The sequence below is a fragment of the Heliangelus exortis genome, chromosome 20 (genome assembly GCF_036169615.1).
Source record: "Heliangelus exortis chromosome 20, bHelExo1.hap1, whole genome shotgun sequence".
NCBI lineage: Eukaryota > Metazoa > Chordata > Aves > Apodiformes > Trochilidae > Heliangelus > Heliangelus exortis.
Window position 1 is genome coordinate 6,080,166 of NC_092441.1, and position 11,575 is coordinate 6,091,740.

Below are 11,575 nucleotides of genomic sequence, written 5' to 3' on the forward strand. Positions count from 1 at the left end.
TTTTCCTCTCCGCAGGCATCTGCCGTGGGATTCCTCCCCGCCGCCTTTCTCAGGGCTGAGCGGCTGCTGGTGAATGCTCAGCCGAGTGGAGGAAACAAATGAGCCCACCGGTCACTCCCAGATCAACCAGGAATGTGGCCACCCCCCAGCACACCGGGGGGGTTCTTTTGGCTGGTGGGGTCCCCGTGGGAGGGGTTTGGTGCAGAGCTACCCAAGAGGGATGTGTCTTACAGCGTTCTGCTGCTGTCACCTCCTCGCTGCGGCAGCTGAACGCCATCCCAGCTGCCCAGGGGACCTTTGGACAGCCTGAACTTCAACCAGAGCTCGAAGCCTGGAAGGGGAGACACTGAGGGTATCTCCAAGCCACCCTCCCCAGGGCGAACCCTGGGGTCAGGGGCCAGTTCTGCCCAGCCTCAGCACCCCGGGCTGGCTGTCACCTTGCTCTGCCCTGTCTGACCCGGGATCTCGCACCCTCATCACCCCCCGCAGCCACTTCCCCAGCTGGGAGCAGGGCACTGCGGGGCCGGGGCAGAGTAAACCCCCTGGGCTTCCCCTGTCTCCCCATCCTCACTCCGTCAGCTCCAGGGTGCTGAGCAGGGCCCGGGGGCTGCTCGGGGGAGCGGGGCTGCTCTCCCATTTCCGCCCGTTACCGGGCAGCGCGGCCTCCCCTGCCGCTTTCCCACGCAGTTTTATTTGAGGGTTTTAATTTCACTTTTGAGGATCCGAACATCCCTACAACCCTTCGTTGCGGAGCAGTGCCCGGGCCGTTCAAGGGGTGAAGCGACAGGGAGGGTGAGCCCCGAGAGAGACCGAGAAGGTGCCCGGGAGAAGCGGATAAAGCGGGAAACACCCCACGGGTCCCCAGCCACCGCCAGAGCTGGCAGCGGTGACCCGAGGGGGACAGACAGGAGGCAGGGGGGAGATGGGGGAGACGGAGGAGGCCCGGAGGGAGCGGTCAGACCCACGGGAAGCGGCCGGGCGAGCACCGAGACCCAGAGGCACCGCGCCCGGGGCGACTCTGAGGAGGGAGCTCATTTACATAACTCCACCCACAGCTCGGCCTTATTTGCATAACCACACCCATTACCGATCCTTCTTTGGTTGGCGTCGTCCCGCCCCGCCCGCTGATTGGCTGCCTCATGCCCCGCGCCCCGCCCACCAGTATAAGAGGGGCGGGCGGGGGCCGGTATCTCAGAGGCTTCGGCGCGGTCGGCGGGGAAGGTCCCGCGGCCGCCATGAGCAGCAGCGCGGGCCCCGCGGCGCGGCTCTGCCGCCTGGAGCGGGGGCCGGATGGCTACGGCTTCCACCTGCACGGCGAGAAGGGCAAACCGGGCCAGTTCATCCGGCTGGTAGAGGCTGGCTCGCCGGCAGAGCGCTCAGGGCTACGGGCCGGCGACCGGCTGGTGGAGGTGGACGGCGAGAACGTGGAGCGGGAGAGCCACCAGCAGGTGGTGGAGCGCATCCGCGCCGCCGCCGGGGCCGTCAGTCTCCTCGTCGTGGACCCGGTGGCCGACGAGCAGATGCAGAAGCGGGGAGGGGCGGGTACCGAGCCCCCCGCGGTCCCAGAGCCGGCGGAACCTGCCGTGGCGCGGGAGCCCAGCGGCGGCCAGCGGGTAAATGGGCGTCTGGAGGCGGGGGATGGGACACGGGATCGAGGGGGCTCTCGGGCGATGAAAAGTTATTTTTAAGAAATGATGGTGTCCGAGATGGGGTCAGAACCTCGGGGGCCGCTCCGGTCCTTCCAGCCGTGCGAGCGGGCGCATCAGCCGCCGTGTGTCCCCGGGTGCCCTGTGCGGTTTCGTTCTCGTTTCTTTCTTTTTCGTTTTGTTTTAAACACCGCTCCCCAGGAGCACTGGGCCCCGCCGCGCCGTGCAGCTTGTCTTTTTTTATTCTGATTGTTTGGGGTTTTGGGGGGGTTTTTTTGGGTTTTTTTCTTAACTTTTTTCTCCAGCAGCCGTGCTGGATGGCGAGTAGGGGCAGGCGGCTGCACGGGGCTGTTTGGACCCGTAACTGGGCAGCCCATCATGCCCGGGAACCCTTCTTCGGCCCCTCCTTGTGCTGCAGGGCTGGTAAAGCGGGGTGAGAAAAGCACCAGGGAGTGAAAGGGCTGGCGAGCTGCGACGTGCAGGTGAGCGGGTTAATGCACAGGCATGGAGCAGCGCCCGGGTACAAGGCAGAGGGTATTTTTTTGGGAGGTGTGACTACAGGCGTCGGTGGCAGTCACTCATGCACTTAGCATGTCTGGTCTCCGCTGTGGGGTGGAGGTGGCAGAGCCCTTTCCTGGCTCAGGGGACGGATCCCGTCCGTCTGTCCCTGCACACAGACACCAGTTCAGGAATTTCGGCCGCAAGTGCCGCGTGGGAGTCAGCGGTTGCACAAACAAAGCGATGTGGAAAGGTGAGGAATTGAGAAAGAGTTGACCTTTCCTGGCTGGAGCTGTTCCTAGGAGACCAGGCTGCCAGAGAGAATACTCCTTTTCATTTACCCAGTAAAACGTTTGTTTGTTGTTACAACAGAGATGTGGATGGTTTTCCCGGGAAGCAGGTTCCCGGTGTTCCCTGGGGTGGGGAACCTTCTGGGGAGCTCGTGTGACCTGCTCGCAGAGCCCAGCTGGGGTGGTGACTGGTGGGACTGGCTTGAGCCTCAGCTCCTGGGGAAGGGTTTGTTCTACGGGGCCTTCCCAGTGCTGATGCTGAGCCCCGGGTGGACTTTGGTGCCTCGCTGAGCTGTGTCACACGGGGGTTTTGCTGAGGATGAGGAGTTTTTATTAGTTGTGTCTCCTGTTGGACTTTAGCCCTGTGCTGGCTACTCGTTGTCCCCTACTGGGGCAGTGGTCTCATCCCTGCCCGGCCAAAGTCCCACTCCCACACCTCCTGTTCAGGTGGGAACAGCTCGGTTCTACCCCTGTCACTGTCCTGCTTGTTGTCCCCTGTGGCATCCCTGATCCCTTGGGTCATTCCCTGTTCAGGGCTGTGGTGCATGTCCTCCCCTGTGTCACAGGACCAGTGAGACAGTCTGTGCTTTGCTTTCCACTTGGAAATCTCTCTGTTGGCTGGGAAAAATAAGAGATGTAGGTAATGCAGCTCAGGTAAGACCCCCACCAGGCCTGGGGGGCTGAGGATGTCACCAAGGGGGACAGGATCCCAACATGCCACAGGGTGACTGGCTGCTCCTGGGGGCTGTTCCAGCCAGAGCAATGCAGAGAGCTGGGGGTGCAGCCCTGGCTGGAGGTGCCTCACAGGTTTGGGGGTCACACTCTGGATGCAGCCTGCACGGTTGCCACAGATGGTTTCTCTGCACAGGAGCAGGAAGCGGGTGACCCCGGGTGACATTGTTGCATGGCCCCAGATGGTTTCTCAACAGGTAGCAGAAAATCTTGTGGCTGGGCACAGGGCCCAGTGCTTGGGGCAGAAGAGCAAAAGCGAGTGGGTTTGGAGACATCACCCCAGCTGAGGAGGGTGGGAAGATGCCGGGCGGGATGCCGAGCCAAGCCGGAGCGGGCAGAAAGGGATTTCTCTCTGGCAAGCTGGGAACACACTGGTGTGCCTGTTCTCTGGCTGCTGGCGGGCAGCCGATGCCTGCTGCCCCATCCCCCCCTATTCCAGCCCCATGGGCTGGTGGGATTCCCCTGGGAGCTCTGCAGTGGGGAGCAGGAGGTTTGCATTTGTCCGAGTCCTGTTTGTTTTGTTGGGCTGGACTTGCCTTTATTTGCTTACCCAGCCTGGAGACACTCGCTGCTGGGAGAGCTGGCCAGCAGCACCCACACCCTGCCCAGGGTTTGTCATCTCCCACCTTGGAGCAGGATCCAACCTCTCTTGGGTCCTGCAGGGCTGGGACCCCCCTGTGCTGGGTGGACTCAGACCATCCCCACAGCTCCCAGTTTTGGGCATGGCGGTTTGGGGGGGGTTGTCAAGGGCTTCCTTTTTATTCCTGTGAAATCCTGGATGTTCAGATCCCCCTGATGCCGGGGTGAAGGTTTTGAGCCTGCCTGGAGGCAGCTGAGGAGCTGAGCCCCTCACCTCTCTTGTGCCACGCCGAGCCAGCGAGGTGACAGTTTGACACCCGGGGGCCACTCTGCTTCCGGGGGCCCTGTGCTGTGGGGACAGTCCCCAGAGCTCAGCGGGGAGCCCTGGCACTTTGTTCTCCCTCTGCCTGTGTTTCCGGAGGCTTCAGCTGCTGGGGAGTGTCTTGAGAAAGTTTGGTGCAAACCACAGAGCGTTTGTGGGGCAGCAGTGGCAGCCATCCCACACCCTGGCACCGTCTGTGGCTGTTTTTACCAGGGCAAGGTTATTCCTACAGGCCCTGGGCTTCCCTCTTGCAAATTTAATGTTAAATTAGAGCCCTCCTTGCCAGCAAAGCTCACCCTTCCTCATAAAACCCAAGTGAGCCTCCCAGGACTGGGTTTTGGAGTACAACAGGGAGCAGATCCTCCCCCCATTTGGGAGCATAGCACTGGGGGTAGCTGGTGTCTAATTAGGAAATGAATTAAATTTCCTCTCAAGGCAGCTGCATGAAAAGCAGCTCCAGGCAAACGGGACGTGACAGGGATGCTGCAAGGAGGCTGCTTTGCATCCCCTTTGTATGAAGTCCAAATGTGTGAGCCAGATTTCAGGACCCGTGTGAATTTGCTGGCCTGGGTGTCCTCAGAGCCGTCGTGTTTCTCTTTGAGCAACAGGGATTGCTGCTGCTGTCGGGCTTGTTGCTGCTTGTAGTGCTGCAGGGAGTTTCCTAGAACTTGTGGCTTCAAAAGCTGCCCTGAAACTGCTGTTGCCAGGGGCTGGGAGCAGGTCCTGGCACACTGTGCTGTTGGGGTCCCTGTGTCCCCAGGGCTGCTGGACCTGCTGGGTGGCTGAAGGTGCTGAGGAGGGGTGATCCAGCAATACTCCTGGAGGGGAACGGTCTGGAGATGCCCCAAATCCTGTTTCAGGGTGGAATGCAATGGTGTGAGCTCCCCAACCCAAGTGAGCATCTCGGTGGGCAGATGTCCCTCTGTCACCCCTGGGTGCAGAGGAGAAGGATGGCACTTGATGCCTCTGCTGGGGACCAAGTGCAGCTTCCCCCACTGCCCTCCCCTCTGGAGGCTGTAATTGCTCCTAACGAGGTTCTGGCTGCTAATCCCTGCTCCAGCACGGTGGGAGGGCCGCTGGCATTGGAGGAGAGGATGCAAAAGCTTATAGAAATTAGGAGCATTTCCGTTCTCCTGCTATTCTGCTCCTGGCCTGCAGCTGTGGGGCTTTTCCACATCCTGGGTGTTAACCTCAACCCTTCTCACCTCTGGTCCCATCTGACCAGGGGAACTTTGGGGCTGGGTGTTTCTCCTGCAGGCTGTGGCTGCTGGAGCATCAAAGGCATTTATATATTTTTTTTTCTCTGGGAGGTAGAATGGTGGCTGCCTGCAGGGTTTCTGACACAGAATTTGTGACACAGGGAATTTGGGGAGGGTGGAGGTGGCCTGGCCAGCAGGGCTGGAGGAGTTGCCAGTTGCTGATGGGGGGGATGTTGTGGGGTCAGGTCACAGCTCATCCCGGCTGCCCTTGCACCTGGGGCTTCCACCTTTGCCTTGGAGCCTCCTTCACGGCTGTGACCTGCCCCGAGGCACTTGTTCACCCTGCAGGGCTGTCATCCCTCTCTGCAACCCCCCAGATTCTTGGCCCAGAGAGAGCCCAGGCTGATGGGGCTGTGTTGGTGTTGAAGTCCTCCCTCCTCCTCCTCCTCCTCCTCTTCCTGTCCCGGGAGCGCTGCCAGCGCCGCTTGCCGGGTGCTCCCCCTGGCTTTGTCTGGAGCTATCGGTGTGGAGCAACCCCGTGGTGCTGCCAAGGGCACCGGGAGCTCACAGAGCCCAAACCCCCTCCCTGGGCCAGGGCAGGGACCTGGGGAGGTGCTGCCTTCCTCCAAGCTCCACCAGCTCCTGCTTTTGGGTCTTGCTTTGGGTCTCCTCTGTTTCCCCCTTGCTGGAGATTGCTGCCTGGGTGGAGGGGGCAGGCACAGCACCCTGGGCACCCCATGAACCTGCTGCCACCTGGGCACAGGGACCAGGGCAGAGCCTCGGTGTGATTCCATCCTTGGATGACCAAGGGGGGAACCACAGTGTCCCTTTCCTCCACACAGCCAGGGAGCCCACTGTTGGTCTGCAGAGGAGCCTTCACCAACTCCTCAGAGTGCGGGTGGAGTGGGTCCTGTGTCACTGCCATCACTGGTGTGTCCCGGGCTCACCTTTGCTCCCTGGCAGAGCCAGTTGGGTGCTGGCCCGTGCCTCCCTCCCTGGGGTGTTGGCAAGCAGTGCTGGGGCTGCACCAGCCTTGACCTCGCAGGAAGCTGTTGTGCAAGAGGATGGGGTTTTATCACAGCATCAGGCTCAGTGATAGCAAATGTGTCACCCTGGCCCATGCAGAACGTGCCACTGCAGTGGTGCCAGCACCCCAGGGACCTGGCTCTCCTGGCAAGAGGCAAAGGGGTTTCCTGGTGAGAAGGGAACATTGCGGTCCAGGGCAGTGAAGAGCAGCACAGTGTGGGTGTGGTTGGGGAAATTCTTGCAGTGTGCGTCCCCAGCAGTGCTATGGGTACCAAAGGAGAACAAACAAGCTCAGGAAAATTAGTAAATATTAACCCCCCTGGTTAGGAATGCTACAGGAGCTCAAGCACAGATTGGCTGCTGGGAGAGTCTTACCAAAGCCCAGGAGCTGGTGGGCAGGGGGTTAAGCCATTTTATATAAAAATAGCTAGACATGGTGTTTGGGTGCTGGGGTCAGAGCAATTCTCCTGACCATGCTGCATGCAGGCAGCTGATCCATGTCCCTTGGTTCCTCTGATGCTCCTCAGGAATCCTGCTCCCTCCCGGGCAAACAAAGGCATCTCCTGTTTGCCAGACTCCTGGGATGCTCCTGCTTCCTTCAGTGCTGCCCTGTGGGGAATTGTGCTGTTAACAGGCTCATGGGAGCAGGGCTGCCCCAGCTCTGGTTGCTGGTGGATCCACATGTCAGGGTGAAACTGGGTACAGATGAGCTGGGTGTTTCCTCCCGGAGAGGTGGATATCCCACGTCTTGCTGTCCTGGTCAAGCTGGTTTCTCTGTTTTGCAATCACAGAAGGTCATGTTGGGGTGTGAATTGGAGCTGTTCCACGCTGGAGCTCCTTATGCCCCTCCCTGCCAGCACCAGCTAGGGGAGGTCCCACTGGTCCCACCACTGGATTTGCCATGGGGGGAGGGCTGGAGAAGGTCTGCACCCTTGGCTCCAGTGGCAAAGTCTTCCTGGGTGGGGTAGGATGGGATGAGGTGGGGTTGAATGGAATGGGATGGGGTGGGGTTGGATGGGACAGGGTGGGAAGGGGATACTTCCCAGCCAGCCTGGGCTGTTTCCTCCTCCACCTTCATGAGGCAGTTGCAGCCCTGATCCCAAAAGGAAGAACGTGGTCTGGGAACACTCCTAATAACACGTTTCCTTTACGTTTCGCTGCAATTAGCGTGTCCTGCATCTAATTAATGAACTAGAACCTGAGGTCACAGCATGTTTCAGCACCCGGTGTCCCAAGTGGAGGTGTCCGTGGGTGCAGGTGGCCACCCGATGACGATGTCCCTGCTACCCAGGCAGGTGCCTGGTGGTCCCTGGGTGCTGGGGGGGTGTCAGGAGCAGCTTTCCCACAGGCTGTCCCCATTGCAGGAGGAGCTACGACCTCGGCTGTGCCACATGAAGAAGGGGCCCAATGGCTACGGCTTCAACCTGCACAGTGACAAGAGCCGCCCGGGGCAGTACGTGCGTGCCATCGACCCCGAGTCACCTGCTGAGGCAGCAGGGCTGGCCCCCCAGGACCGCATCATCCAGGTGTGCTGGGGGACAGGGGTGGGGGTCTCTCAGTGCTCCCTGGCATCCCAGAGATGCCTTTTGCCAGGGTGCTGTGTGGTGGTGTCTCCAACCCTGGTGTCTCCTGACCTGTGCCAGCCTGGTTCCCTCCCAGGGGTGCAGCAGTGTGTGTGAGGGGTGGCAGAAGCACTGCTGAGCACTAATGAGCTGTCTGTGGGATGTGCTGTCCCCTGCTTGGAGCAGGAGTGTCCCTGGGGTGGGGCAGGCTGAGGACAAGGTGCCTGGTGGCCCCAAGCTTTGCTGCTGGCCATGACTGGGGTGGGGATGGGGACGGGGACAGGGTTTGTGCCAAGCAAGATGAGGGCAAGGACCAGATCCTAACCTAACATTAACCCTGCCCCACGCTCACCAGGGGATGGTGCTGCCACCTTTTCTGGGAATAAACTACAATCTCTCCGGGGTCTGTGCCATGGCACGAGGGCTTTGTGCCTGTCTCCTGCCAGCCCCAGGTCCCTGCCCCACCAGCTGCTCCCTGACAGCTTTGTCCGTGCGATCCTGTGCTAATCACTCAGAGGAAAATCTGCTTTTAATGAGGTTTTGTTTGCTTCACCACTAATCCCTGCGAGGCTGCAGGTACCTGCAAGGCCTGTGGGGTGGCCGTGCTGGGGCTGTGATTGGTACCTGAACCTTCCATGGGACTGGGACCGGTACCTGAACCTTCTGTGGAGCTCCAGGGGGACTGATGTCCCCTGGCCCCAGCAGGTCACCCAGCAGTGACACGGTGCCATGCCCACAGGTCAATGGGGTGTGCATGGAGGGCAAGCAGCACGCTGATGTGGTGGCAGCCATCAAGGCAGGCGGCGACGAGACCACACTGCTGGTGGTGGATGTCCTGACAGATGAGTTCTTCAAGAAGTGCAAAGTGGTGCCCTCAGAGGAGCACCTGACAGGTGGGCTGGGGGCTGTGCTGCAGGGAGGGGAGGGAGGTGTCACCTCTGGGTCACCTTGTCACCAAACCTGTCACCTGAGCCCTGGGAGGAGGTGGAGTTTCATCACCCCAGAGCCAAGCAAGGTCACTTGGCTTTGGCATCTCCCTGCTTGGCTGGGGGGGGCTGAAGCAGGTTTATGGCCCAGGTTGCACTTTGGCAGGGTTTATGGCTCGAGGAGTGAACAGGCAGCACCTGCCCTTTGCTCTCCTCCACAGCCTTGGCTCAGCCGTGACCCCATCACTGGTGTCCCAGTGGTCCCCAGGAGGATGGGGGGGTCTCACTGGGCTCTGTGTCATGGCTGTCATCATGGGAATGTACCTGGTGCCTGGCAGCATCTCCCTGGGCGGTGGGGATGGCTGTGAGGGGTGGGTTAAAAATGTGGGACCCAGCCAGCCCCTGGGTGGTACTGGGTGAGCCTTTGCTGGGCACTGCTGTGCCTACTGGTGAGGTGGCAGCAAACCTGAACTCACCCAGCACCTGTGCCTTCACCCTGCAGGTCCCTTGCCAGAACCAGTTGCCAATGGAGATCTTGAAAAGGTAAGAGAGCTTCTGCTGGGTTGTAATCCCTCTGTGCCCATCTCTGGACACACACCCTGCCTATTCAGGTGTCCCTTTGCCCATGATGTCATTGGGGATGCTGCCAGGCTGTCACACCAGAGCAGGTGCCACCAGAAAGGGGACCAGGAGCTGGTGTTTCCTAGGAAGGAGTTTGCCAGTGGGGCAGAGTGCCATGGAGGTGGCTCCAATGCCTTCCTGCTCCTCCATCCTCAGGATACAGCCGGGCTGGTTGTTCTGCTGCTGGGATCCAGCCCTGCAGCCACCCTTCTCCTCCTCCTCCCTCTAAAGCTGGGGCAGGCAGGCTGGGGTTTAATCCTTCCCTGCTCCGGATGGGCAGCACTGGAGGTATTTATGAGCCTGGAGCTCGCAGGGGATTACGTGTGGGGAGGATGAATTTTGTGGCCCCCCTGAGCAGGAATCACAACTCTGCAGGCTGTTCCCAAACCCACAGGCTGCAGCTGCCACACTCACACTCACTCCCTGTTCCCCCCCCAAGGAAAATGGTGGAGAGCTGAGGTCCAACTCTGTGTCTGAGAGCCCGTCCAGCCCTGTGCCACTGGCCGTGTCCCCTGTCTCCGGCGAGAGCCACAGCGAGGTAGGGCCGGGGGTGCCAGGGAGAGGTGGTGGCTGGAGAACGGGGTCTGGGCTGACCACAGGGGTTGTCCTGGGGGGTCACAGAGGGGCTGACGCAGCCTCTTGCCTCCCCCAGCCTGATGCACAGGAGGGTGACAAGCACCATTCAGCATCCAGCTCCCTCCTGGACCTTGACATCCCCCTGGCAGTGGCCAAGGAGCGGGCACACCAGAAGCGCACCAGCAAGAGAGCACCCCAGATGGACTGGAGCAAGAAAAACGAACTGTTCAGCAACCTGTGAAGGACCCAGGGTGGGGGGCGAGGGTCCACTGACCCCCCCAGCCTTGCACCCACCTCTCCTGCATCCCCATCCTTTCCATCACAGGCTCCTGGTGGGGATGTGAGGCCACTCCCCACCACCCTGACCCAAGGGTGGTCAGTGAGCATCACCACAGCGGGTTCCTGGGTGGTGGTTTTAGGCTGGAGAGAGCTGGGTGGGTGCTGGGGGGCTGCCCCTCTCTGTGAAACCATTCCTGGGGTGCTCCTACAGCTCCACCTTGGAGCCCTGTACACCCTGATAGGAACAAGCAGGGGTTTAGGGAGGATTTGGAGTGGCCCGGTGGCCAAAACTTCTGATCCCTTCTGCTCCTTGGTTCTTCCTTCACCCCAAACTCCATCTCCATTTGAGCCCTCTTTCCCAAACTGCCCTCTAACTGCAAAATATGAGGCTTTTAGTGACTTTTAGCAAGCCCCACCTGCCTGGCCACCAACCACAATGATTCTTCCCTGGGGTGTTTGACCCCACCTGGCAAACTCCGTCCACAATGACCCTGTCCCCTTGCCCCTCGGGTGCCAGTGGGTGTGAGAAGCCACATGGGTGTCTGGCACAGTGGGGAACCCCCAGCAACCCACCCCTGGGGCTATTCTGGGAGAGGAGAGGGTGTCTGGAGCCAGCAATAATTATCTCCTTTGCTCCAGCTCACTCCTGCAGGCAGAGCCGATCAGGGTTTGAATCCAACACTGTTTAATTTAAAAGGTTTCTCAATAGACTTTTTTTTTTTTTTCCAAGATAAGAGTTTTCCAATCACACTGGCTTTTTTTGGTTTATTTTTTTCTTTGTTTTTTTAAAAAGAAAAACATGTATTTTGTGGAAATTCTTCCTGTGGATGTGTTGTTTCTATGTTTTGTGATCGGGTGTTGTTCGTACTCGTCCAGCTCAAGAGAAATTCTGTTTACTGGAATAAACCTTCCTGACTTCACACGTCCGGTTTAAGCCTAAATCCTTCCAAGCTCCAGGATGTGCAGGGGCTCACTGGGGGCTCCCGGTGCTGCCAGGGCTGGGGAAAGAACCAGGTAATGCTCTTGGTGATGGGGGACACTGGGGCTGATTTGGGTGCCCCCTGGCACCCGGTGGGGCCAGGCTGGGGGAATGGGGGAGGGAGGAGCCGGTCCCAGTGTGGGTTAATGCCTCGGGGTGATTAAATGGCTTTAATCCCCTGGGGAGTGCAGGGGGCAAGGGGGGAGGGATGTGAGGCTCTAATCTGTGTCTGCTGGTCTGGCTGGAGTGCAGCAGCTCTGCTGGGGGCAGCCTAAACCTGGAGTCCTTGTCCCCTCTTTCTTTCCCCCCCCCAAACTCCTTGGGACAAGCAGGGTGTCCC

At 59.8% G+C, this 11,575-nt stretch overlaps 1 protein-coding gene across 1 annotated transcript; it reads left to right on the top strand.

Moving 5' to 3' along the window:
* Window positions 1-1,181: 1,181 nt before the first annotated feature.
* On the top strand, window positions 1,182-11,176 carry NHERF1 (NHERF family PDZ scaffold protein 1). Its single transcript, XM_071764410.1, has 6 exons — window positions 1,182-1,613; window positions 7,657-7,818; window positions 8,594-8,747; window positions 9,283-9,323; window positions 9,841-9,939; window positions 10,054-11,176. Exons 1-6 carry the CDS (start codon window positions 1,236-1,238, stop codon window positions 10,216-10,218), a joined length of 999 nt encoding a protein of 332 aa, XP_071620511.1. The 5' UTR covers window positions 1,182-1,235; the 3' UTR covers window positions 10,219-11,176.
* The last annotated feature ends 399 nt before the right edge of the window (window positions 11,177-11,575 follow it).

What these genes read in the sequence shown, in the direction of transcription:
- NHERF1 (XM_071764410.1), top strand. Translation starts at nt 1,236, where the DNA reads ATGAGCAGCAGCGCGGGCCCCGCGGCGCGGCTCTGCCGCCTGGAGCGG. An exon ending in AGCCCAGCGGCGGCCAGCGG is followed by an intron (nt 1,614 to 7,656) that starts GTAAATGGGCGT and finishes TCCCCATTGCAG; the next exon opens with GAGGAGCTACGACCTCGGCT. An exon ending in CTCAGAGGAGCACCTGACAG is followed by an intron (nt 8,748 to 9,282) that starts GTGGGCTGGGGG and finishes TTCACCCTGCAG; the next exon opens with GTCCCTTGCCAGAACCAGTT.